The sequence below is a fragment of the Tiliqua scincoides genome, chromosome 3, assembly GCF_035046505.1.
Source record: "Tiliqua scincoides isolate rTilSci1 chromosome 3, rTilSci1.hap2, whole genome shotgun sequence".
Lineage (NCBI taxonomy): Eukaryota > Metazoa > Chordata > Lepidosauria > Squamata > Scincidae > Tiliqua > Tiliqua scincoides.
In genome coordinates this window covers 195,760,030-195,784,786 of record NC_089823.1, presented here as the reverse complement: position 1 = coordinate 195,784,786, position 24,757 = coordinate 195,760,030, and the positions used below count along the sequence as shown (strand labels likewise).

Sequence of the window (24,757 nt, the reverse complement as noted above, 5' to 3'; positions counted from 1 at the left end):
AGCTGGCTGTGTGGCACATCTTTTCATGAGGGAATTTGTGAAAAAGAAGTGCCACCAACCGGAGTATTCAGAGACCTCTGAGTTCACTTAACTTCTTTAAAATATCTGATGCTGTTCTAGGAAATCAAAGGGATCTACAACAAAGAGAAGACACTTCAAATGTTGATTCTAACTTGCCATTTTTCCTTGCAAACAGGTAAAGTGAAGCAAGAGCCCACAGTATATCGCGAAGGACCTCCCTATCAGAGACGAGGGTCACTCCAGCTGTGGCAGTTCCTGGTGACGCTTCTGGATGACCCGGCCAATGCCCACTTCATTGCTTGGACTGGCAGAGGCATGGAGTTCAAGTTGATTGAGCCAGAAGAGGTCAGCACTTGGGGAAAACCTCCCAAATCACCATGATGATTGTAGCACTTCCCATTTGTCAATCAAAAGATTTTGAATTTCAGGTGACAAAGTGGTTTGAAAATCTGCTAGAATGCAGCAAAGGAATGAAGTGTGTGTAGTTCCAATGAATGATATAAATTCTGTAGCTTTTTATCATCCATCTTTTTCCAGAGAAAAGAAGTAGGATTTTGGTTCAGGTTTGCTGGTATGAAATGCTGCTGCTTTTTTTTTCTTATTTACACCTCTGTTCCAGGCTGCTTGCCAAAGGATGGCAATAGCTCAAGTTGAGTCACGAGTTTCTGCCTCACAAACCGACTTGAAAACTAGTCCTAATGGGCGGGCTTTCTGAGATGCTCAGAGCAGTTCTGCAACTCAAAAAGAATCTAGTCACAAGTCTTGTTGATGCATGTGTCAAGCGCGGTGTTTCAGACAGTCTTAAGTCTGCATGTGTGGGAACCGTGTTCCAAGTTAGTGACCTCAGATTCAAGTCAATGCCTGAATCATCTATGCAGGTGACTTGAGTCTGCACAACTCAGCAAAAACGTGTTTTTGGAACTCAGACTCGAGTCACCTGACTCGAGTTCCCATCCCTGATCAAAAGTAATAAGATCAACAGCAATACAAGTTACTAGAATAGCTATACTACAGTTAGTTCTAGTGATACCTGGCTAACAGACCTGAATCAACAGTTAGAAAAGGCTACCAAACAACAAAAAAGTTTTTAAGCTCTTGCTGTAAGGAGGCTGTGCGAATCTCTTCTCAAAAGAGAGTTCCTGAACATCAGGGCTGCTACCAAAGAGGTCTTGCTCCTCCTGGAGGCTAATATAGCCTCTACATAAAATGGAATTTGGAGCAAGACCTATCAAATTATCTTAAGTGCTTGTGGGGGGGGGGCATGCTCCTTAAGATACTTGGGACCCAAGCCATATAGGGCTTTAACAATAAGAACTAATATTTTGAGTTGAGAACCAAATTGGCAACCAGTGCACATTAGGAGATACATGCCAACATCAGTCCAAATGTGTTAATAGCTGAGCCACTGCAGTCTGTGCAAATGGAAGTTTCGGAATCATCTTCGGAGGCAGCCATATAGAGAACACATTACTGTGGTTCAATTTAGGTTCACCAAAATATGAATGATAATGGAAAGACCTCTGTCCTCTAGCAGTGGGTATTGTTGGCATTTCAGCTCTATCTGATAAGCACTCTGGGTCACAGCTGCAAACTTGGAATCTTGAATTAAAGCTAGATCAGGCTGTTTCTTAAAGGGGCAGGTCCAGAACAAAGATATTCCCAATTAATCACTGGAGACCCCCAGTATCACCCACAATGCAAAGATATATTTGGAGTTATTGAATTGAGTTCCTCCTTACAAACAGCAATGTAGGGCTTCCAGTGGCTTCCTGAACTGAAAAACTCAAATAGCAGTCTTCAGGTAAGAAAGATGGAACTCTGTTACATAAGTAGTTACCAAAAGCAGCTTCAGATGTTACAATAAGTGCTGAGACAAGGAAATACAAGTGGCATGCAAAGGGTAGTTTGTGCCTCTCCCTCATGTGCAGATCAGCACCACTGTCAGTTTCTGCCTCTCCCTGAGGGAAAGATGACTAACTTCACCCTCATGGACCACAAAGCACCTGTTCCTGGTGCTTCATGTTACATTGAAAGCTGCCTCGTTCACTGTTGAGCTGTTGACACTATATTCATGAGTATTTCATATTACGTCTTGTCAAGGGCAACCCCTGGTCAAGTGTATGTGTCTTTTCGGCAGATCCTGGTTATTAACTTATTTCCAGGTTGCAAAGGGCAATTCACTTTTACAAATGGTGCACAGGGCTGCCACAGCAGGCAGAGCAGCTGCAAATAAAGCCATTTCTGGCCCTGTGTAAATCTACTTATTGAATCTTCTCCAATCCATGCTAAGGTCAAATGGGGGAGAAAGCCAAGCAGATGGTATTCAAGTTTCTGCTTCCACATTTCTTGTTGAACCTGTTGAACATAGAATTGCTTGATCTGGCTGTTGCTGTGCCTGATTATTAGCAGACAATGACACCCTGTCTTTTCAGTCCTATGTAGTAATTGTGTAATACAACCTCATTAGGAATTAAAGTGCAGACCCAAACCATCTTGCTTGGGGCACTGTTTCTGAAGTATAACTGGAATCTCTGCAGTGGGTGCAGTTTTGTTTTTTTTCCTTGGTGAAGACAGTATCGTTGGGCCTCAGACTTTGCCCCATTCAACAAAAGGTACTCTCTGGTCACACTGGGCTCTTACTGACTTTCTCAGTTGTGGTCATTGATTGGGAGGGCAAGTATTGAAGATGTGGCATCTCACAAACAGGCTTCATGCATAAGTACTTGAACTGCCCTTCTTGATCTATTGGCTTTTGAACTGAAGTGAAGCATTGCATTAGCCTTGCTTTTTTATATCTGTACACTTTTTCTTCAGTCTTTGATTCTGGATTATATTTCATCCTTGTGGGTGCTTTCAAAATATGTTACTTGATGGGTTCAGCAAGCTTCATTGGTGTCAATGAACTGTCATTGAACAGTAGGTAGATGTAGCTTGGCCTGTAAGAAAAAATGTCTTCTAGTAAGAGAAGCTCTTGAAACACGTGCTTTTATTTAGCAGAAGCTTTTATTTTAGCACTGAAACTTGTGTATTATCTTGAGTCCTGGGTTGGCCTACCATTTAGCCATTTCCCTTCTTCATACTGTTTTTTCCTTTCTTCCTTGCATTGCTGCTTGTTTTTCCTTTGATTCTTGGAGAAAGTTGTATGTGAGATGGGGTGTGGTGACTCTTGCAAATGTGACCATACAGAAAGCAATTAAATATGGCAACACATGCAAAGCGTCCAGTGGGAATCTGTTCCTTACTTTTTGTTGTTCCATTGATTTCTTTGCACAGCTCACTGGCTTTCCATAATAACTTCCCATGTAACCGGGACAAAGCATATTCATGATTGCAAGCACAAGAACTCTACTCCTTAAAATATGCTAGGGAGTTATTAACTGCAGTGAGAATAATAGGCATGTTGTATTGTCATCTTAGTAGTTTTTTAAATTGTATTGCAACAATATGCAGTGAACAGTACAGAACACTGCAAATGCATTTAGTGCATAATTTGAAATACCAAAGCTGCAGTCTCACAAATTGCCTCCAAGTCTGTCAGTTCAAATGAGATATTTTCTTAGTGTTCTGAATAAATTCCAACCAAAAGATGCTCCATTCATCCATTTTAACAAAGAACATATCAGCAGGGAAAAAACCCTGCCCACACAGAGATGGTTGCACCCGCTCAACTGGGAGTTACGATTGCACTGTCAGATTCCTTATTGTGGAAATTGACCAGCCAAAATAATTGCTGTCAGCGATTAGAGTGCAATCTACAGAATGTTGCAGCCTTTCATTAATCCTAGACCATTAAGACCTTTGCCATCAATAGTTTTTGCTAGTCATGTTTGATAACACAGGCCAACACACATTTTGCTTCCTTAAACGTTACACCAATTCCTGGGTATATTTGGCGTGCTGATTCAAAAAATGGCATCCGTTTTGCACTATCACGTCAAGCATTGGGGAGAAAGCATAGCCTCTTTAGTGAATGGTTCAAGCAGCTTCCTCGTGAGGAAGCGTACACCATGGCTTCCTCATAATGAAGCTGCTTGAACTATTCACTAAAGAGGCTATGCTTTCTCCCCAACACTTGATATGATAGTGCAAAACGGATGCCATTTTTTGAATTGCCACCCCAAACCCATATCAAACCACCATAAAGTTTGGGAAAAACTTTTCTGACCCTCAATTTTGTAGGCCTGTGTAATGGGGAACCTCAACTTTTCATTTTTTAAAATAATGGTCCTGTATATGTGGACCATTGTTACTCATTGGCAAATGGGTGTTTGGGTTTTCCTGCAATAGTAATAGTAGTAGTAGTTTATTTAATGGTATCAGACCAGCATAATGTTTTCCTGCTAATACATTTCCCATGAATAAGGTTAGTACAAAAAGATGAATGGGCTGACCATAAGCATTTGTTCATAATGCTTTGGATCCAAAGGTGCCCTTTTGCATACTGAGTCTCGTGCAAGACGCTCACAGGAGAGAGGAAAAAACAAGCCACAAAGCAGTGGCAAAAAGCATGTGACTGTGTGTGTAAGCACTGAGGCAGCCATCACTTGTCCTAACATTTCTGGCAGAACTGTACTAGCCGTGCAATTCCTCTCACTAGTAATTTTGGTTACAATTCAACACTAAGAAGTATCTCATCTGGATTGATGGAGCAACTTTATAGCTATCTTGGTCTGTAGATCTTGGTTAGATATTTCTAGTTGAGTGCTACGTGTATTTGGGATATTTTACTAATTTTGTCTTCCGTGTGTGTGTGTGTGTCTCTGCACATATGACTGCTATGCCATTCCTAGCATATAGTTTTAGTGGTAATTTTCTTGTGCCTCCAGCTTTGTTCTTATTGATTCACCCTCTTCTCTCTCCATGTTTTGTTTCTCTTCTCATTAAGCTTCAGACATTTAGTTGTGGCTCGGAAAAGGGCTCTCTGTTCATTCCACCCGTTGCTGTAGGCCTGGCTCTGTTGCCACCCTGTGGAGATGCAGGTTTTGTAAATAACCCCTTAACATTACTGAGGAGTCTTGTGATGCGCTGGGTTGTGCTGAGTGATGCAGAGGAGGAAGTTGTTTGACTGATAATTGAAACCAGCTGCACAGCCAAGCAGTGCATAGTGGGTAATTACCCATAATCTGCAGTACACTCTGCATGGAAATTGTGGTTTTTCAAACATCAATTTGGCAGCCCCCTCTAGTCAGAGGTCTTTGATAGTCTGCTGTTTCACTCCATCTCCATTATGAAAAGGCACCACTTTGATCTAGAAATGTTTTAACTCTGAATCTCTGCTGACTAGGGTTTCCTTTGGTGAGAAGGCCAAAGGAGCATGAGATACACAACTCCACTGTGTGGTCTTGGCTTCTGTTGTACAAGGTGAAAAGCCTTTTATTTGAAATCTCTGTACACTACACGCCTGTCCCAACCCAACAGAAGTAAATATCAAAAGGCTGATCACCGACCTTCCTTTCTGAATCTATTGCCCAGTGAAAGGCTGAAAGGGACTTTGAAGGCGTTTGAGTCTCTGTGCTGCACTGTTCTTGCTATGTGTGACTTGTAATCAGAGTCTGGGAAGTGAATATGTAATGATAACTATAGGGCTGTTTAGAAGCTGTACATAGACAATGCTTTCTCAGCTCCTTTCCTGCCATTGCATACATATGCAACAAACGGGTGTCTGAACATGCACAATGTAACTGAACATGCGAGAGGCTCCATTCCATACACCATGGAGAAGCACACTGCCACGTTGGCTTGAAAGCAGTCGCACATTGGTTTCTTCCTCTTTTTCTTTCTTCGGCATCCTGGTTACTGGTGTACTACAGAACTTGCTAAGCATTGTAGGGTGCAGGGCAGTTTATGGTTGCATTCCTTTTCCAGGTATATGAGAGAACAAGCATAACTTGGGGTGTGGGGGTCAGAAGGTAAACAGGAGCTACCAGGCAGTTGCCTTGCAACTTTTCCTGTTTTGACTGAAGCCTTGCAATTGGCAAAGAATTAACAGGAAACGCGTAACAGGACCCAGAAACATGTCTGTGGGCAGGAGCTGCAACGATGTATGGTGTTGTGTGCGTTCTGTATTCTCCTATGCTGTGCCTGTTTAACTCCTCTCTTCATGTCATGTTCTCTTCCCATTCTTTGCTTTCATTTAAAAAAGCAAAAATTGGTCTGGCTGGTGCACTGCATGAATGTAGCTATCTGTTTAGCTGCTGGGGCTTTTGGAAACACCCTGTGCATCTGGCTCTGGCTGCTGTTCTGGGCCTTTGCAGTGCCTTAGGTGGTTGCAGACTGTGTTGGTGCACTTAGTGCTAGGAAATCCCATTAATCTTCTCTGAATGCCAGGCTGATTGTCCATTCCAGAAATCTCCTGGGAAACAGTGGGTTGGTTAGCAACATGCTTATGTCATCAGATCCTGCTCCCAAAGAGAGCTGAAATGAGTAATCCCCTCTTCACGACTGCTCCAGAATTGTATTAGAATTGACTCAATGCTCTTGCAACCCATTAGGAGCACATTCATACCTCTGTTAGGTTTCCCAATCATGTCTTGTTGGCTCTTGGTTTCCACTGCAGTTAATAAGTGGATTGGACAAGTTTCTGGAGGAAAAATCCATTATGGGTTACAAGCCATGATGTGTATGTGCAACCTCCTGATTTTAGAAATGGGCTATGTCAGAATGCCAGATGCAAGGGAGGGCACCAGGATGCAGGTTTCTTGTTATCTGGTGTGCTCCTTGGGGCATTTGGTGGGCTGCTGTGAGATACAGGAAGCTGGACTAGATGGACCTATGGCCTGATCCAGTGGGGCTGTTCTTATGACATGCTAATGGCCTTGTGGTCGATACTCTGTGCCTTGGCCAACAAAATTTGGCCAGTCCTCACTGACTTTGCAGAGCATCAAGTAGCCCTTGTGAATTCCAAGGGGATGGACATGGTTCCCTAATTCTTTCTCTCTCTCTCTCTTCTTAGTTCAGATTGTTAATGTCTGAAGGTTTCTGCTGTCTGATTCTGTTGGGCACACTTGATTTAGTGATGCAGCTCTCAAGTTCCTATAGATGATTGTTGACAAAACAAACTTGACCCTCAGAGAAGTCTGGCAAAGGGCAATTTTTTAAAGGTTTCTTGGACAAGTCAAGTATGATTATTAATATAATAATAATTAATAATAATATATATTATAAAAATATTATTAATAATAGTATTTATATGCCACTTTTCAACCAAAAGTTCATAAAGCGGTTTACAGAGAAAAATCAAATAACTAATGGCTCCCTGTCCCAAAAAGGCTCACAATCTAAAGAGATGCGAAAACACTAGCAGACAACCACTGGAAAAGACGCTGCTGGAGTGGGGAGGGCCAGTTACACTCCCTCTGCTAAATAAAAGAGAAGCACCCACTTGAAAAAGTGCCTCTTACCCAGTTAGCAGGGGCAACAAGATTTGTTTTTAATTCAATTAAAATTTTAGTTAATATCATTTCAATAAGGATCTGCCAGTCAATATTGTAACATATATGATTCTAGCAATATATTCATGTGGTAAAGTTATGACTGATTTAGTTCCCTAGGTAATTCTTTAATGGGAATAATTACATGGACAGGATATGAAATAACTTTTTTAAGTGCTACATGTAGAATACGGGATTCCCAGTTCCAATATGGTTCTTCCATATACGTGTGTGTTCAGTGATGTCTTCAAAATGTCATAACGTGAATGCTACATGTTCTGTTGGAGAAGTCTCAAAGAAATCTAGATTCTGCAACTTTGTTGCTTTGAGGAAAAAATGGTTCAAGTAAAGAAATTGAGCTCCTATGTGCAATTCTGTACTACATCTTCAAGGAATTTGAAGCTTGACAAATGGGGATGAGGGAGAACACAAGAACAGTGTTCAGATACAATCAGATGCACCCTGCAGTTAGGTGTACTGGAGGAGGAACTGAGTATTGACAAATGAAGAGGGAAGACAGTCACAAGGAGTTGCTACTGCCAGTAAATTCAAGAGAGTATCTGCCTGACCTAGGCTCCTGTGGAATCCCAGTGTGCTCTATAATCTTCCCAGCCTATAATTTTTAGGACTCTGTGATATTCTATGATATACTACAATATAGTTGCCAGATATCTGCAAAAAATGGAACCCTGCATAAAAGTAGATCAGAACCTGTTGCATAAGTGATCCTGTGTCATGAGCCACAGGAAGCTGCCTTAAATTGAATCTGCTCCATTGGTCCATCTAGCTCATTGTTGACATTGCCTGGCAGTGGCTCACCAGGATTTCAGACAAGGGTCTTTCTCAACCCTGCCTGAAGGTGTCCAGGATTGAATCTAGGACCTTCTGCATGCAAAGTAATGCTCAATCACTGAGCCATGGCCCTTTTTTCTGTCTTGCTCTTCCCCCCTGAGAGGCTTTTTCCTAGAGATTTTCCAGTGACACTATTTCAGGCTGACCAAAAATGGACAAGTTTTTCCAAAACTTAATGGTTATACTTTTCTCCTCCTCAGGTAGCTCGCCGGTGGGGAATCCAGAAAAACCGACCCGCTATGAACTATGACAAGCTCAGTCGCTCTCTTCGCTACTACTACGAGAAAGGCATCATGCAAAAGGCAAGTGGTATGCTCCTTACTCTGAACATCCCTGCTACGTGGGAACAGTGTGACTGTAGAAGAACATGTTCTTTGGCGCAAGGATGAATGGCTTTTAAGAATTAGCCTTCCTTTTGCTGCATCTATGCACTTGGAAAGAAGACAGCTGACACACCGTTTCATGGCACCTTTCCAGGCAATCATTTTATAGCACCCAAAAAAAAACTTTTCTTCACTTGTTCTGCAAAATTTGTGTAACATCCCATGAGGGTAGAGATACTGTGGTTTGAGCGCATGGAAAACGCAGTAAGTCATAACAAGTCTAAGGGAGGAATAAAAGTCATCCCTGCAGATAAAAATGAATGTACAATTATTGCGTTAGCATAGGTGCCCCTGCATTTTATTTATTATAAAGTTGGTATTGATACCTTCCCCCCGCCCCCAGCCAGTTTCATAATATTCTTTCTGGTCCTTTTCATAATATGTCATCTTCATATTCAAATAACTTGGTGGTTGTGGAACAACACCATAAGGCAGTGATATTTAAACTAGGGCATCGCGACGCCCCAGCCTGTGGGTCCTGGCCTCTGCCCCCTTAAGGGGCGGGGGCAGCCAGGAGACGGGGAAAGGCAGTTGCGTGATCCGAAGGATCGCGCCGCTCAGGGGGACTGCAGGGGCTTGGGTGCACTTGCTCAAGCCTCCTGCAGCCTCCCAGGGGTGCGGGGAGCCCTGCACAACCTTCGGCAGGGCTTCCCAGGTCAGGAAATGTGAAAGCAGAGTGCGATCGCTCCGCTTTCCCTTCTGATGGGCTTGCAGGGACTAGGGCGCACTCTCCAGTCCCTGCAGCAGCCATCCCTGAGTGCGGGAAGCCCTGCGCGAGCGCCTGCAGGGCTCCCCAGGTCAGGGAAAGGGAGAGTGGGGCGATTGCGCTCCATTTCCACTTTTGTGGAGGCAGAGCAGATTGCTCCACTCTCCCTTTCCCTGACCTGGGGAGCCCTGCAGGCGCTCGCACAGGGCGCCCCGCACACAGGGATGGCATCCCAGTCCCTGCAGCCCCCCCCCCAGCAATGCGATCCTGGGGATCATATCGCTGCCTTCCGCCTGCCCCTGCTGCCTCCCCCTGCTCCCGCAAAGACTTATTGCGGGTTTCAAGCTCCCGGAGAGTTTGAAAACCGCAGCCATAAGGTGAAACTGACACCATCTTAAAGCAAAGTCAACTGAACTGGGCTTTAGTCCATAGAAACTTTGAGTTAAACAGCAGGTTGACAAGGCATTTGTCTGGACTTTGAACTTTGTGAAGGTGCAAACTGGGAGCTGAGGCTGACAGAGTTTTTATTTTTTTCCATGGATGTCCCCTCTGAAAAATTAGATCTCTCCTCCTACAGTGGAGCATACATCATCAAAACAGAACAAAGGACAATCTAGTCCCCAACCCTACATAAAGGCTATCTACTTCCTGAGTGCCAGCTCCTCTAGTTGGTTGCTTTTGGAAGGATAGTGGCAGGGCTGGACTCTACTTATGCTGAACCCTGGAAACCCCACCATCCAGATTATGAAATTTCACAAAGACATTTTGCCTGCAGACTTTGAAGCCTACCTTTGTGAGCCTGGGAGGCTCACTTCCCACCCCAAGTTAATTGTGACCCACACATTTGGAAAGGTTACGCTAACAGAAACTTCTGCACTTTTTCAGGTGGCTGGAGAACGGTATGTCTACAAGTTTGTTTGCGACCCTGATGCCCTCTTCTCCATGGCCTTCCCTGACAATCAGCGCCCATTCTTGAAAGCTGAACAAGACTGCCATGTGAATGAAGATGATACCTTACCTCTGACACACTTTGAAGATAACTCTGCATACCTCCTAGACCTGGATCACTGCAGCAACCTCCCCTATGCAGAGGGCTTTGCTTACTGACTTGCTGAACACTGACATCAAGAGACTCCGGTTCCAACAAAAAAGGGCAAATGGTTTCTGTAAAGATTTTCTGCTGTTCCTAAAACTGCTCTGTGCAAATATTATCAGAAGAGCCTAAAATACTTTGTGCCCCTCCACCTGAAGACCGACAATAGCATGGCTTAGTGATCCCATTCTGATTGCCTTGGCTGCAATCATGAAGAGAGACTGGGGAGGGAGTGCCAGTGGGGATGTCTTCTGGGCCCTGTTGCTAGGGACATGTGTGATGTACATGTTCATGGGACTTGAATAGACAGTGTGTGACTAGCAAATTGTCAAGGAAAAAAATATGCTATGTAACAATCACAATCCTTTTATCTACCTTGTACAATGGAAAGGGCTTTGATATGCAGAGGGAAACCAATGCAGCATCAAGCACTTTGGAATGGGCCAAGGCTCAGTGTGGTGCTTTTGGCATGGCTGAACTAGCTCAGCCCTTTGGGTTCTCAGTGCACAGCTCTTAAATCTGAGGAAGCCTTTTTTTTTTTTGGTCTGAAATAAGCAACCCAACCTAAATGACAGCACTTAAGTACCAGATGCCTATGAGCCTAGCCGGCACTTGGCCACCTTCTCTGTTACAAAGCTGCACGTGGATGACTTGCTTTTAGGGGGAAAGGGAGCTTGGCAGAAACTCTTTTTATGTTGTGGGGCAACATTTGTAATCTGATTTTTGTAGATTTTTGTATCTAAGGCAAAGCCACCTTTGGGCAGAGGTGCTACTTTCTTGCTTCTGGCAATGCCAGCGCTAAGGGTACTGCAGCTTGGTTTGGGGGGGCCTGTTTGGTTCACCATGTGCATATTTGCTTTCTGCACTGGATCTTGCCCTGGTCACTTTGCACAGTGTACTGTGCATTGTGGAACGTGCTCCTGTACAGCAGCAATCGCAAATGGCTTGGCTTTTTCCATGCCTGGGAACTGTATGTATATAATACATGACAGCCCAGCCATTGGGCCTTCTGCAAAGGTATGGACAGTTCTGATCCTATGGCAGCATTGCCATGTTACTGCTGAACTGTCTCTTTTTCCAGGCCTCCTTTAGCTTGCAGACAAGAGAGAGACACAAAATGTGTTTACAGACACATTTTTAGCTTCATTTGTAAGTTGCATTACGTTCTCTCGGATGCTTCATGCAAGCTGCATATTTTAAGAGGGGTTTTTAAAAGTACTACAGCTTGGATTTGTAAAAATGTGGGGAGGGGGAGAAAGTCAGAGTGCTCAGTATATATAATATATATATAAACATGTCTCTGAATCCTTTGGAAAGTCTCCCTCTTCTCCTTCCTGGGGGCCTCATTAGCACGTACCTGTAACATGCTTGACCCAAATATGCATATCTTTCTCTGTGGGCTCCATGTTTTGTTGTAAATGCTGTATAGGACTTCTTTTTCCCCTTTGATAACTTTTGTTTGGGTTTTTGACTAACTTCATTTTTTTAAGTATGAAGATTAACTCTTTGTAGACGACTCAGCTACTCTCCCCAGAATGTATTGAGTGGCCTAAGGGTGGCCAGTTACAAAGCACAGGGCAGCAGTGCAAAATAGCTGCAGCCCCTACCATGCCCCAGGGCTTAACCAAACCAGTGGGGTTAGTTTTTTTTTTTTAATTGGGTATGGGACATCTTTAGTGCAGAAAGGGTTAATCTGAGGATTGATGTGAAATGACTATTGCCTGAGCAGGGCTATGTAATCTCCTGCAAAGCTGCATTACATTCTGTACTGTGTACAATAAAGGATTTTTGCTTTCTGTTCAGGCACTGTTAGCACGGCCTCTTATTTCCCTCCCCTGATTCAGCTGTGCTTTCAATGCTGCCACACAGCAGTGCGTTCTGAGGTTGGCTTTCTGATCATTGAGCTCTGGGTTTTTCCATTTCTGTATTTGTATCTCCTGCCCAGTCTCTCCTGCAGTGGACTGCAATCTCTTGAGCCAGTAAGTCGTCTTCCTACGGAAACTATGTTGACTCAAGTAATTTCTGAGGATAGTGGAGACATACCACAGCCATGGCTGTTGGCCCTTCTTGCAGAATACCTGATCAGAGTGCCTTGTTCAGAACTCTATTACCTTTCCTGACACCCCTCTCTCCTATCTTGCTAATGTTTCTACAGTTTCCCCTACAATGCTGGCCCAAACATTTTGAATTATTTTGGAATTGATTTTCACTATCTTAACACTACATTAATAAGTGTGCTGCTGGTGGAACTTTGGTCCATCAAGTCTAGAACCTCCTTCTAAAGTAGTCCTGGGAAGCCTTTCAACAGGACTTAAAAGCAGTGGCCATCTTACTGTTTTCCCCTCAATGGCGTATAACCAGTAATAGTAGTTGATTCATCAAATCCCCTTTTAAAACTTCATGGACACCACTGTATCTAGTGGCAGTGAATTTCATAATGGAATAATGTGTTCTGTGAAATGCTTTTTATTCTGAAGCCAGTGCCAATCAATTTCAATTAATTCTCATTTGTCAGTTCCGGAAATCCATTTTACTATGAGGATCATCTACTGCAGAATCTATTTAGTATCCCACCCTTTCTCCAAGAAACTTAAGACTGTACAGCATATTATAATAAAACATTAGAAGAATTTATCTTAAAAAGAGGAAAAACAAAAAGGGGAATGGGGAAAGGCACCTGAATTTAGGAGCAATACGAAAATAATAAAACCTAACGTAACTGTCTAGACATGCCAAAGGGTGATCTCCAGGAAGGACAGAGAAAAATACCTATCTGAAACCTTCAGACCCTGATGAGTCTGTTTGTGTCAACAATGCTGAGCTACATGGACCAAAGGTCGGACTCGGTATAAGGCAGCTTCTAATGTTTAGTGTGACCCTAAGACTTCAAGGGAGGTTTGGATTCTGCACTGGTGGCAAGGTTAATAACAGGTACCTGCATGAATTGCATATACCAGTTCTCATTACCAATGAGTAACCATTTTTTAAGTGTGCTGCTTCAAGCAAGTAGGCATTTCTTCAGTGAATGTTGAGCCATTGAACCAACCTTAAGTATATTTTAACTTTAATTCCCTTTTATTAAAAAGATTTAATAATCCTGCCCTTCTTGTGGATCTTGTGTCTAAATTGCAGCTTAAAACCCCTTTTGGAAGATTTATTTTTCAGGGTGTGAAGAGTCATGTGAACTGAAAGCGTTGAGAAAAAAGCAGCCCTGCTAATCATACTGTACTTGCAAACCCATCCGTCTCTCTAGGGCTCAGAACAATCCAGGAATGTGATTTGTCTATGTTGTTGAAGTGCAAATATGGACAAGGCATTTCTAAATATACTGCTGTATACTTCAGTGACAGTTTGGGAATGAGTCAAATGTAATTTGCTTGTGATTTCAAGATACTAATCTGACATGTTTATTGGAACAGATGGGGGGATCAGTAATGCAGCACAGCTGAAGGATTCCAGGAATGCAGCAGAGGCTCACAATTATTAGAATTTCTCAGCCAATCGTGGACTGCGGCTTCTGCTGTGACAATCTATTTTAACCCAAGAGTTTCAGGACTGGTATAAAACAAGTGCTGTCATTCCAGCACTAACTGCTCGTAGAAATTACTGGTTTCTTTTGGGGACTGGAGTCCAAGAGTCAAACTTCAAGACGATTCTTTTTTGGCATCTGTCTTGGCCTTCTTGCTGCATCTCTTCACACTGGAGGTGCACACCCTCTATTCTGAGACATGAAAACGATGTTTTGTTTGTTCAAAGCTGCAATTGTTGAGTTGGGCTTCCATGGCAATAATTATGCTTTGATTTGGGAGATGGTGACAGCAGCTTTGCTCTCAAATGCATGAGTGCACTTCCAGGAAGTAGCTTTTCCTAGAAGGCTCTTCAGCGGGTAGAACTAGATGTTACAAAGGAAATATGAACTGCCCAACCCGCAGTTTCTTTCACAATGTTAATGCAAGAGGGAGGCATATTCAGGGGTTAACTGATGGGCATTAAGGAATGCTTCAACCATTAATTTCCCCTGTGCAAGCCTCCCCTTGCAAGTTTAAAATGTATTTTTCCCCAAGCAGACCCCCTCCCCAAACCAACAGTGAGCCTGGCTGAACCAACAACCAACTGAGGAAAAGTGGCAGGCATGGGAAGGGTTAAGCATTCTCCTACCCTCCAAGCTTGACCTGTAAATGCTGCCACCACCACCCCCTCTCTGCAATCTTGGGTACAAACTACATAAGGTGCAGGAGATCTGTGAGCAAGATCTCCTACCAGTTCTTAAACAAAGTTAACAGCAGCTGCATATTTGTGTAGCAGGCTCAAATGATAGTGTTGGGGCTGGTTTCCCCTTGCACTTTTTTAATGTGTTCCCCCAACTCCTATCATTGATCCAAGCTTCTTGTTGCCTTGTAAAGGAAAACATTAAAATTTGCAGTGCTTACATTTGTGATGTCATTAGGAACCTTCTAAGCAAGTGTTCTTATTCCCATATTTTAGATGAAGGGCTGAGGCTGAGAGAGAGTTGCTTGCCTGAGGCCACCTTTGCATTCATGGCACAAGCCAAGACACGAATTTGGGGCTACCTGATTCATAGTTCAGTCTCTTAACCATGACGCTGTAGCAGTTTTGCATTGGTCTCTGAGCAACTCTTGTGGTTACTTGTTCAAGCAGAAATATACTGAGATGGGATGATCCTGCCCTTTAACATCACACTTTTCATGGCTCAGTGACAGTATTGTTGCGCAGCAAAGATTGTGTAAACTGGTAGTGTATTGACATTTGGCCAACTGTCATACACATTGCACTTCAGGCCTGGTCCTTTCATCATCTGTCTCAATCTTGTAGTGCATCCGCATTGTGTTCAATGTGCAACAGAGCCAACAATTTGCATTAGTGCAGGTACAGGCAAGGAGAAGGCCTCTCTTTTCCCTGTCAGTTTGAAACTTGTGATGGGCAGCTAGGTCCAGATTTTTTGCCTAACAACCAACATGGGAGAACCAAAAATGTACTTGCACAGGGTCCACCAAACAATAAGAAGGCAGACTATGGCTGTGTTCTTTTTTTACCTTCTAGAGCAAGAAGCACTAGAGAGCTGCTGTTTTTCAAAGATTCCAACACACTCAGGTTGTGTGTGTTTTTTATATTCCAGCATGCTAGGTATGCTAGAATTTCTCCAAGTGAGCTTGGAGCTAGAAAAGATGGCCACCACCATGTTACATCACTTCCTCCTATTTTCCTACCTAAAGAACAGAGGAACCTGTCAAAAACATGACAGTCTCCACAGTATACGGTGTGTGTGGAAACATGGCAACCTCCATAAAATTGATTTCAATGAAGGGATGCCATTTTTTTCATTTTTAAATTAAATTAACTGCGCTGGAAGCATGCTAGTAGCATGCTGCAAACATCACTTCTGCCAACTTCCATAGCTAAAAAAAGAATGCAGCCTATGCTTGCTTTTGCATCCTGATTTGACCATATGAGAGGAGAGCGCCCACCTGTGTGCAGACACGACTAATAGCCCAATCCTAAAGGCAGCGCTGACACCAGATGCAGTGGCGCCAAAGTGGTTATTGCTGCATCCTGCAGCCCCATGGTAGCTACTAGAGATCTCCTCAGGGGGGACTTTTGTCCCCTTCCCCTGGCGAAAGCTCCAAGCCCCGAAATGGGGTTTCTCAAGTCTGCACCAGCTATTTTTGGCCCAACACAAAGCTAAGGATCCCGCTGGTCACAGGTTATACATCCAGTCAATTATGCCTTTGGTTTTAGAAATATAAGCTTGTGAAAAAGGAAATCCAGAGACAAAGTATGAAGTAAAGATGCTTTTTTTAAAAAAACACATACACGCACTGTGGAAGAAAATAGATTAATATATTTGATAACCTTCCTTGAATAGTTAAGCTAATAACTCCTTTGGAAATAAGAGCCAGAATCATAGTTGATACAGAAGCAGATGATATTAGAGAGTAATGGTGACCATTTCAGTATCATTTTTAACTTCATCACAACTAAACAGGCAACTGAGGAAGAGCAGGAAAGATGCAGTGATGAAAGACACTGCATGGTGGTTACGCAAAAGATGCATATGCTATAGAAGAAGGCAACACCTCTGGGCTCTACCACAATGGGCCCCCTTCACTATGCCCCCCCACCAGAAACCAGGCTCTTGTCTCATGCACTAAGGAGGCGGTGGGCTTTTTCTTCTTAGTATGAAAATGTCCATTGTTTAAAAGTCACCTGGAGTGTCAACATCAAGAATGACTTGAGGAGGTCATCCAATGAAACTGAAATGCACACCAGGGCTCTGGATTTTTGCAAAGGCAACTAAAAGGTATATTCGTCATTGCCATGGAAACAGCTGGATATTCTTTTTTGTTCACCAACCTTGATCTACTCCAGGACTTTTTGCCTACATTACAAAACATGTCTTCTGTGAATGTTCCAGGCCAAATGAGTCACTGGAAATTGTTATATAAAGTTATTATATGAATGATATAAATGTACATTTTGTAAAATAACCACATTTTTCATTAACTGATCCATCTCCATGCACGAAGTACAATGATCTACCACCCACCCAGGACTTATGAGGAAAACCTACTGAACAACAGTCTTTAATGCACATTGTTTTCTGCCTCAAACACTTTGGGTGGGGTTGCAAATAAATATTAAAAAGTTTGGCAATTTCTTAGTATATCATTTTAAAAACCATAAGAAAACTGGGGATGTCCGTATTTTTAAGACTTTTATTGCCACAATAAAATACAACAGAGTTGACACAGAGAGGTAATACAGTAGTTAACTGTCATCTATAAACCAAAACAGTGAAGTTTTCTTGCTGTCCTAAACCACTTTGCGAAGAAGCCAAGCAAGACCTGCCCAGAAGGAAGTTTCATGGTCTAGGTGCCACCAGAGAGGAGGGCCTGCCTTGCATAACTAACTACTACACATTAGATGGCAAGGGAACATGGAGATAAGTTATACGAGAAGGTAGCCCTTAAGATCCACGAGTTTATCACAATTCATTCGCTAACAACTGTAAAAGATGGATAGGTTAAATTGACTCACAACAATTTGCTCAAGGTGACAGAGTAAATTCCATGAACATAAGAACATAAGAACAGCCCCACTGGATCAGGCCATAGGCCCATCTAGTCCAGCTTCCTGTATCTCACAGCGGCCCACCAAATGCCCCAGGGAGCACACCAGATAACAAGAGACCTCATCCTGGTGCCCTCCCCTACATCTGGCATTCTGACATAGCCCATTTCTAAAATCAGGAGGTCGCACATACACATCATGGCTTGTACCCCATAATGGATTTTTCCTCCAGAAACTTGTCCAATCCCCTTTTAAAGGCATCCAGGCCAGATGCCGTCACCACATCCTGTGGCAAGGAGTTCCACAGACCAACCACACACTGAGTAAAGAAATATTTTCTCTTGTCTGTTCTAACTCTCCCAACACTCAATTTTAGTGGATGTCCCCTGGTTCTGGTGTTATATGAGAGTGTAAAGAGCATCTCCCTATCCACTCTGTCCATCCCCTGCATAATTTTGTATGTCTCAATCATGTCCCCCCTCAGGCGCCTCTTTTCTAGGCTGAAGAGGCCCAAATGCCATAGCCTTTCCTCGTAAGGAAGGTGCCCCAGCCCAGTAATCATCTTAGTCTCTCTCTTTTGCACCTTTTCCATTTCCACTATGTATTTTTTGAGATGTGGTGACCAGAACAGGACACAATACTCCAGGTGTGGCCTTACCATAGATTTGTACAACGGCATTATAATATTAGCCATTTTGTTCTCAATACCTTTCCTAATGATCCCAAGCATAGAATTGGCCTTCTTAACATTGGGTCGACACTTTCCTCGACCTGTCCACCACCACCCCAAGATCTCTCTCCTGATCTGTCACAGACAGCTCAGAACCCATCAGCCTATATCTAAAGTTTTGATTTTTTGCCCCAATGTGCATGACTTTACACTTACTGACATTGAAGTGCATCTGCCATTTTGCTGCCCATTCTGCCAGTCTGGAGAGATCCTTCTGGAGCTCCTCACAATCACTTCTGGTCTTCCCACTCGGAAGACATTTGAACTCAGGTCTCCCTACTTCACCCAATACTCCAGCCAATGTATGAAACTATTTTTGACACTCCGTGGATTTCCCAATTAATACAGATGGCCAAGAGGAGAGGGGAAGGCATGAAACATCTCTTGCCATTCATTCTAATGCACAAACTTAGTCCTAATGACTTTGTAAAAGACATCAATTCCAAGTCAAAACACACCAAAAAAACCTTAGATTGGAAAAGGGTCACTTTCTCTATAAAATATAGTTGAATCAGTTCCAAAGTCTCAATGTCTGGTTATACTAAATGTTTACTATAGTGATTTTCTGAATGTAATGTAATGCACATTTGAACCCTGCAAATGAGCCCACAAAGAGCTGCTCTTATTATATTGATTGAATACCATTTTTCAAAGCATTCTGAGCATGTGCAGAGTGCATTTCCTCCAAGTAACCAAGGCTGTGGGAAGGAGTAACTTGTCTGAAGGGTGCTTGACACACCTCTATGGTGCAACCTATAGATGCAGTCAAGTATATCACTTAAGAAGGTAAGAGAAATAGGAAAGATTCTTATGCAACACTACTTAGAGACAGGACAAGCTTCCAATGCACCCACTATGTGTACTATTATTTGGACTTTCCATATTGAGGGCTTTCCTGTTAAAAATACATTCCTAGCCTTTCTGGAAGCAAAGAAATCTTTCAAATGTAAAGAGAAGGCTTGTCTGAGTTAATCAGTCTGTTTGGGTTAATACAGGTCACTTAACCCATATCATGCTTGGCTGGACTCTCTTATTTTGAAATCAAAATAGCTTAAGTTAAACTTAACACTGTTCCCAGCTAAGACACAGACCAAAAGGTTAAGACTAGTCTTATGCTGAAGCTGAAAGTGTTAATGAATTAAAGCAGGAAATTCACAATTAAGGGGCAGATATACGGACACCAGGCATCTAAGGTGCCTCTTAGATTGGATTACTAAATGAGTTATTTTTGTACAAGCCAAGATTCCTGGATGTTTAGTCTGAAACTTTAAAAACATCTAGCAGGCAAGTTTGTACCTGTGAATAGGTGATGAAAGAAATCATCTGGTGGCTTTATACATCTGGCTCTAAATATCAATTATGAAATAAATACTGTTTTTGAAAGCTTTGTGGACTTGCAAGAATACAGTGAGGCACTAGAGAATTCATTTAGCCAGTGCAAAACATAATCCCATTCATCCAAATTATTTTGATTATAAGCGTTACTTTCCCCAAAATGCTTAAGGTTTCCACATATATTCTTAGGGAGATTCAAGTCATTGGACCAGTTCAGATTATATCAATGCCCATCTACTGCATGATTAGGAGTGTATACCACATATGCATATATGTTCCTCCCATACCCAGTGCATCATTCTGTTCTAGTATACTACTGCACTGGAAATGTCCGTCTTATTTATTTCAACTTAAATGTGCAGTTTGGATGCACATTTAACCCTCCCCCACATAACTGTGCAGAGATGGAGCAACCTGCTAGATTAGGGAAGACAAGCAAGCACATGCTCCTCCTCATGCAGTGTGCACCAGTATCATCCAAATAAATGATTTGCATCTGCTGAGAGAATATGTATTGCACGTCATGGAATTGTATTGTATTCCACTTAATTGGTGTGATGACACATAACACATCCTTGGTATCACCTGGCAGGAGAAAGTTCCAAAGCCCTGGAACAAGCTGGAATCCCTAGCATGTATACACTACTGAAACAGAGAAGCCTGTGTTGGCTTGGTCATGTCGTGAGAATGGACGATGGCCAGATGCTAAAAGATCTCCTCTATGGAGAACTCGTGCAGGGAAAGCGCCCTACAGGTAGATCACAGCTGCGATACAAGGACATCTGCAAGAGGGATCTGAAGGCCTTAGGATTGGACCTCAACAGATGGGAAACCTTGGCTTCTGAGTGTTCTGCTTGGAGGCAGGCTGTGCAGCATGGCCTCTCCCAGTTTGAAGAGGCACTTGGCCAACAGACCGAGGCAAGGAGGCAAAGAAGGAAGGCCCATAGCCAGGGAGACAGACCAGGGACAGACTGCACTTGCTCCCAGTGTGGAAGGGATTGTCACTCCCGAATCGGCCGCTTCAGCCACACTAGACGCTGTTCCAGAACAACCATTCAGAGCACGATACCATAGTCTTCCAAGACTGAAGGTTTCCAACAATACATAGTTTTTCAGTTCCCCCTTTTTTCCTTGCTACAGACCCTAAGGGGTAGTGTAGACTGATAAATCATGAAGGTCCAAGGGTCACCTAGTGAGATACATGGCTGAGTGAGAGAGGTTGATCTCAGGTCTTTCCAGGTCTAATCTGACACTCTAGTCACTACACCACCCTGGTTCTCATGGATGTTATGAATGTGAAAGGTCAAAATTTAATGAATGAATGAATAATGAAATACAGGGGCACAAAAGTTCAACCTGTAATAAACCCCATCTCTCTCATGATGGAGAACAGGAGCACATTCCAGTTATCTCTGGCTTATCAACATTTACTTCAGTCTGGGCTAAGTTTAAAACCCATTTTTGCCTGGCCCACATTTGACCCTGTTGCAAATATGCAACATTGGGCAGAAATGGCTTAAGTTGGTTCATCAGTGGCAGAACAGAATGTCATGGTTGGGCTTATGTAGACTTGCAATTTGGGATTCCAAAAATCCTGAAATGAGCCAGTGTTCTCATTAAAACATACATTAAAAAAAATATGTGGGAGATGGACTTCTGAGGTAATCCCTTACTAAGTAAGTGGATCATTGTGGTGGCTGCTAGCTGTGAAGTAGCTGAGCCTGTGGACCTGTAGTGAACCTGATGACCAAAAAGGAGGATCAAGCAATAACTTTCACCTAGTGCATTCCTCTAGTCTACTCAGTGAAGGAGGGAGTAAATAACATAGCAGTGCACAGGAAAGCATTCACATGTCCAAAAAGTCAAAAGTCAGAGCACACTGTAATTGTACCGCTGCGTGCCATTTTTTGACAAGCCAGCAAGCACCTTGATGAGGCTGTCTCACGAGTGTGAGACAGCCTTGGATATTTAATCTACTGGAATAACTGGAAGCACAATGTTTCTTTTTGAGGCTAATTTTCTTCTGCTCTCATGAGTCATTATATCCTGTGCATGTTGTTAAAACTTTGTCTTACCTGCTCATTAATTTTATTCCTAATGATACTCAGCTGGATATAAACAAATGCTAGGAACAGTTCAAGAGAATTTTTTTTGAATGCATATAGGAGGGGAATACAATCCATCGCTCAAGCAGAGACAACAGCATTCCAACAAATGCTTTTGCTTCTAATCCCAAAGCAAACATAGACAGACAGACTTCTCTTGCTTTCAGTTGTGGCAGGAAGCATAGCTTTTGCCTGAGAAGTATTTATGAGTGCCTTTCCACATAGTTGCCCTGGTCCAATGCAAGGAAGTAAGCATGCAGAGATGGTGTGTGCCCACAGATTTTCTACAACTGCTGGCTCTTAGCCTGATCATTTAATATTACTATAATAAATACTTGTCATCATTAACAAGAATGTAGCACACAATGGACACAATCCTACCCTGTGTTGGAACAGGCAAGCCAAGAGAACATAAGAACAGCCCCACTGGATCAGGCCATAGGCCCATCTAGTCCAGCTTCCTGTATCTCACAGCGGCCCACCAAATGCCCCAGGGAGCACACCAGATAACAAGAGACCTCATCCTGGTGCCCTCCCCTACATCTGGCATTCTGACTTAACCCATTCCTAAAATCAGGAGGTTGCGCATACACATCATGGCTTGTACCCCATAATGGATTTTTCCTCCAGAAACTTGTCCAATCCCCTTTTAAAGGCGTCTAGGCTAGACGCCAGCACCACATCCTGTGGCAAGGAGTTCCACAGAACGACCACACACTGAGTAAAGAAATATTTTCTTTTGTCTGTCCTAACCCGCCCAACACTCAATTTTAGTGGATGTCCCCTGGTTCTGGTATTATGTGAGAATGTAAAGAGCATCTCCCTATCCACTCTGTCCATTCCCTGCATAATTTTGTATGTCTCAATCATGTCCCCCCTCAAGCGTCTCTTTTCTAGGCTGAAGAGGCCCAAACGCCGTAGCCTTTCCTCATAAGGAAGGTGCCCCAGCCCTGTAATCATCTTAGTCGCTCTCTTTTGCACCTTTTCCATTGCCACTATGTCTTTTTTGAGATGCGGCGACCAGAACTGGACACAATACTCCAGGTGTGGCCTTACCATAGATTTGTACAACGGCATTATAATACTAGCCGTTTTGTTCTCAATACCCTTCCTAATGATCCCAAGCATAGAATTGGCCTTCTTCACTGCCGCCGCACATTGGGTCGACACTTTCATCCACCTGTCCACCGCCACCCCAAGATCTCTCTCCTGATCTGTCACAGACAGCTCAGAACCCATCAGCCTATATCTAAAGTTTTGATTTTTTGCCCCAATGTGCATGACTTTACACTTACTGACATTGAAGCGCATCTGCCATTTTGCTGCCCATTCTGCCAGTCTGGAGAGATCCTTCTGGAGCTCCTCACAATCACTTCTGGTCTTTACCACTCGGAAAAGTTTGGTGTCGTCTGCAAACTTAGCCACTTCACTGCTCAACCCTGTCTCCAGGTCATTTATGAAGAGGTTGAAAAGCACCGGTCCCAGGACAGATCCTTGGGGCACACCGCTTTTCACCTCTCTCCATTGTGAAAATTGCCCATTGACACCCACTCTCTGCTTCCTGGCCTCCAACCAGTTCTCAATCCACGAGAGGACCTGTCCTCTAATTCCCTGATTGTGGAGTTTTTTCAGTAGCCTTTGGTGAGGGACCATGTCAAACGCCTTCTGAAAGTCCAGATATATAATGTCCACGGGTTCTCCCGCATCCACATGCCTGTTGACCTTTTCAAAGAATTCTATAAGGTTCATGAGGCAAGACTTACCCTTACAGAAGCCATGCTGACTCAACCTCAGCAAGGCCTGTTCGTCTATGTGTTTTGAGATCCTATCTTTGATGAGGCATTCCACCATCTTACCCGGTATGGATGTTAGGCTGACCGGCCTATAGTTTCCCGGGTCCCCCCTCTTTCCCTTTTTAAAAATAGGTGTGACATTTGCTATCCTCCAATCTTCTGGCACCGTGGCCGTTTTGAGGGACAAGTTGCATACCTTAGTCAAGAGATCTGCAACTTCATTCTTCAATTCCTTAATAACCCTTGGGTGGATGCCATCAGGGCCCGGTGACTTACTGATCTTTAATTTATCAATGAGGTCTGAAACATCTTCTCTTTTAACCTCTATCTGACTTAACTCCTCAGTCAGGAGGGGCCGTTCGGGCAGCGGTATCTGCCCGAGGTCTTCTGCCGTGAAGACAGATGCAAAGAACTCATTTAATTTCTCTGCCATCTCTAAGTCTCCTTTTATCTCCCCTTTCCCTCCCTCACCATCCAGAGGGCCAACCGCTTCTCTGGTGGGTTTCCTGCTTCTAACATATTTGAAGAAGCTTTTATTATTCCCCTTAATGTTGCTGGCCATGCGTTCCTCATAGTCTCTCTTGGCCTCCCATATCACCTTCTTACATTTCTTTTGCCACAGTTTATGTTCCTTTTTATTCTCCTCATTAGGGCAAGACTTCCATTTACGGAAGGAAGCTTCCTTGCCCTTCACAGCCTCTCTAACTTGGCTGGTTAGCCATGCGGGCACCCTCCTGGATTTAGTGGAACCCTTCTTTCTTTGCAGTATACACCTCTGCTGGGCCTCTATTACTGTTGTTTTAAGCAGCCTCCATGCACTCTGGAGAGATTGGACTCTTTTTACCCTCCCTTTCAACCTCCTTCTAACCAGCCTCCTCATTTGAGGGAAGTGCGCCCGTCGGAAGTCAAGGGTTTTTGTTAGAGATTTGCCTGGTATTCTTCCCCCAACGTGCACGTCAAAACGGATCGCAGCATGATCACTGTCCCCCAATGGCTCAGTAACGTTTACATCTCTAACCAGGTCCTGCGTACCGCACAAAATTAAATCCAGAGTCACCTGTCCTCTGGTGGGCTCCGTGACTAGCTGATCTAAGCCACAGTCATTTAGCACGTCAAGAAATTCGGTTTCTTTATCGTGACCAGAACACAAATTGACCCAGTCAATATGAGGATAATTGAAGTCCCCCATGATTACAACCCTGTCCCTCCTTGTCACCTCC

The 24,757-nt window shown here is 43.3% G+C and overlaps 1 protein-coding gene across 3 annotated transcripts in view; it reads left to right on the top strand.

Annotated features, from left to right (window-relative positions):
* The window catches only part of ETV5 (ETS variant transcription factor 5), a 42,832-nt gene extending 30,545 nt beyond the window's left edge, over positions 1 to 12,287 (top strand). For all 3 annotated transcript variants that reach the window (XM_066621139.1, XM_066621140.1, XM_066621141.1), the window contains 3 exons: positions 197 to 366; positions 8,504 to 8,605; positions 10,278 to 12,287. In XM_066621139.1, coding sequence (XP_066477236.1) covers positions 197 to 366; positions 8,504 to 8,605; positions 10,278 to 10,499 — 494 coding nt within the window. In that variant the 3' untranslated portion in view covers positions 10,500 to 12,287. The remainder of the gene's footprint in view (positions 1 to 196; positions 367 to 8,503; positions 8,606 to 10,277) is intronic.
* The last annotated feature ends 12,470 nt before the right edge of the window (positions 12,288 to 24,757 follow it).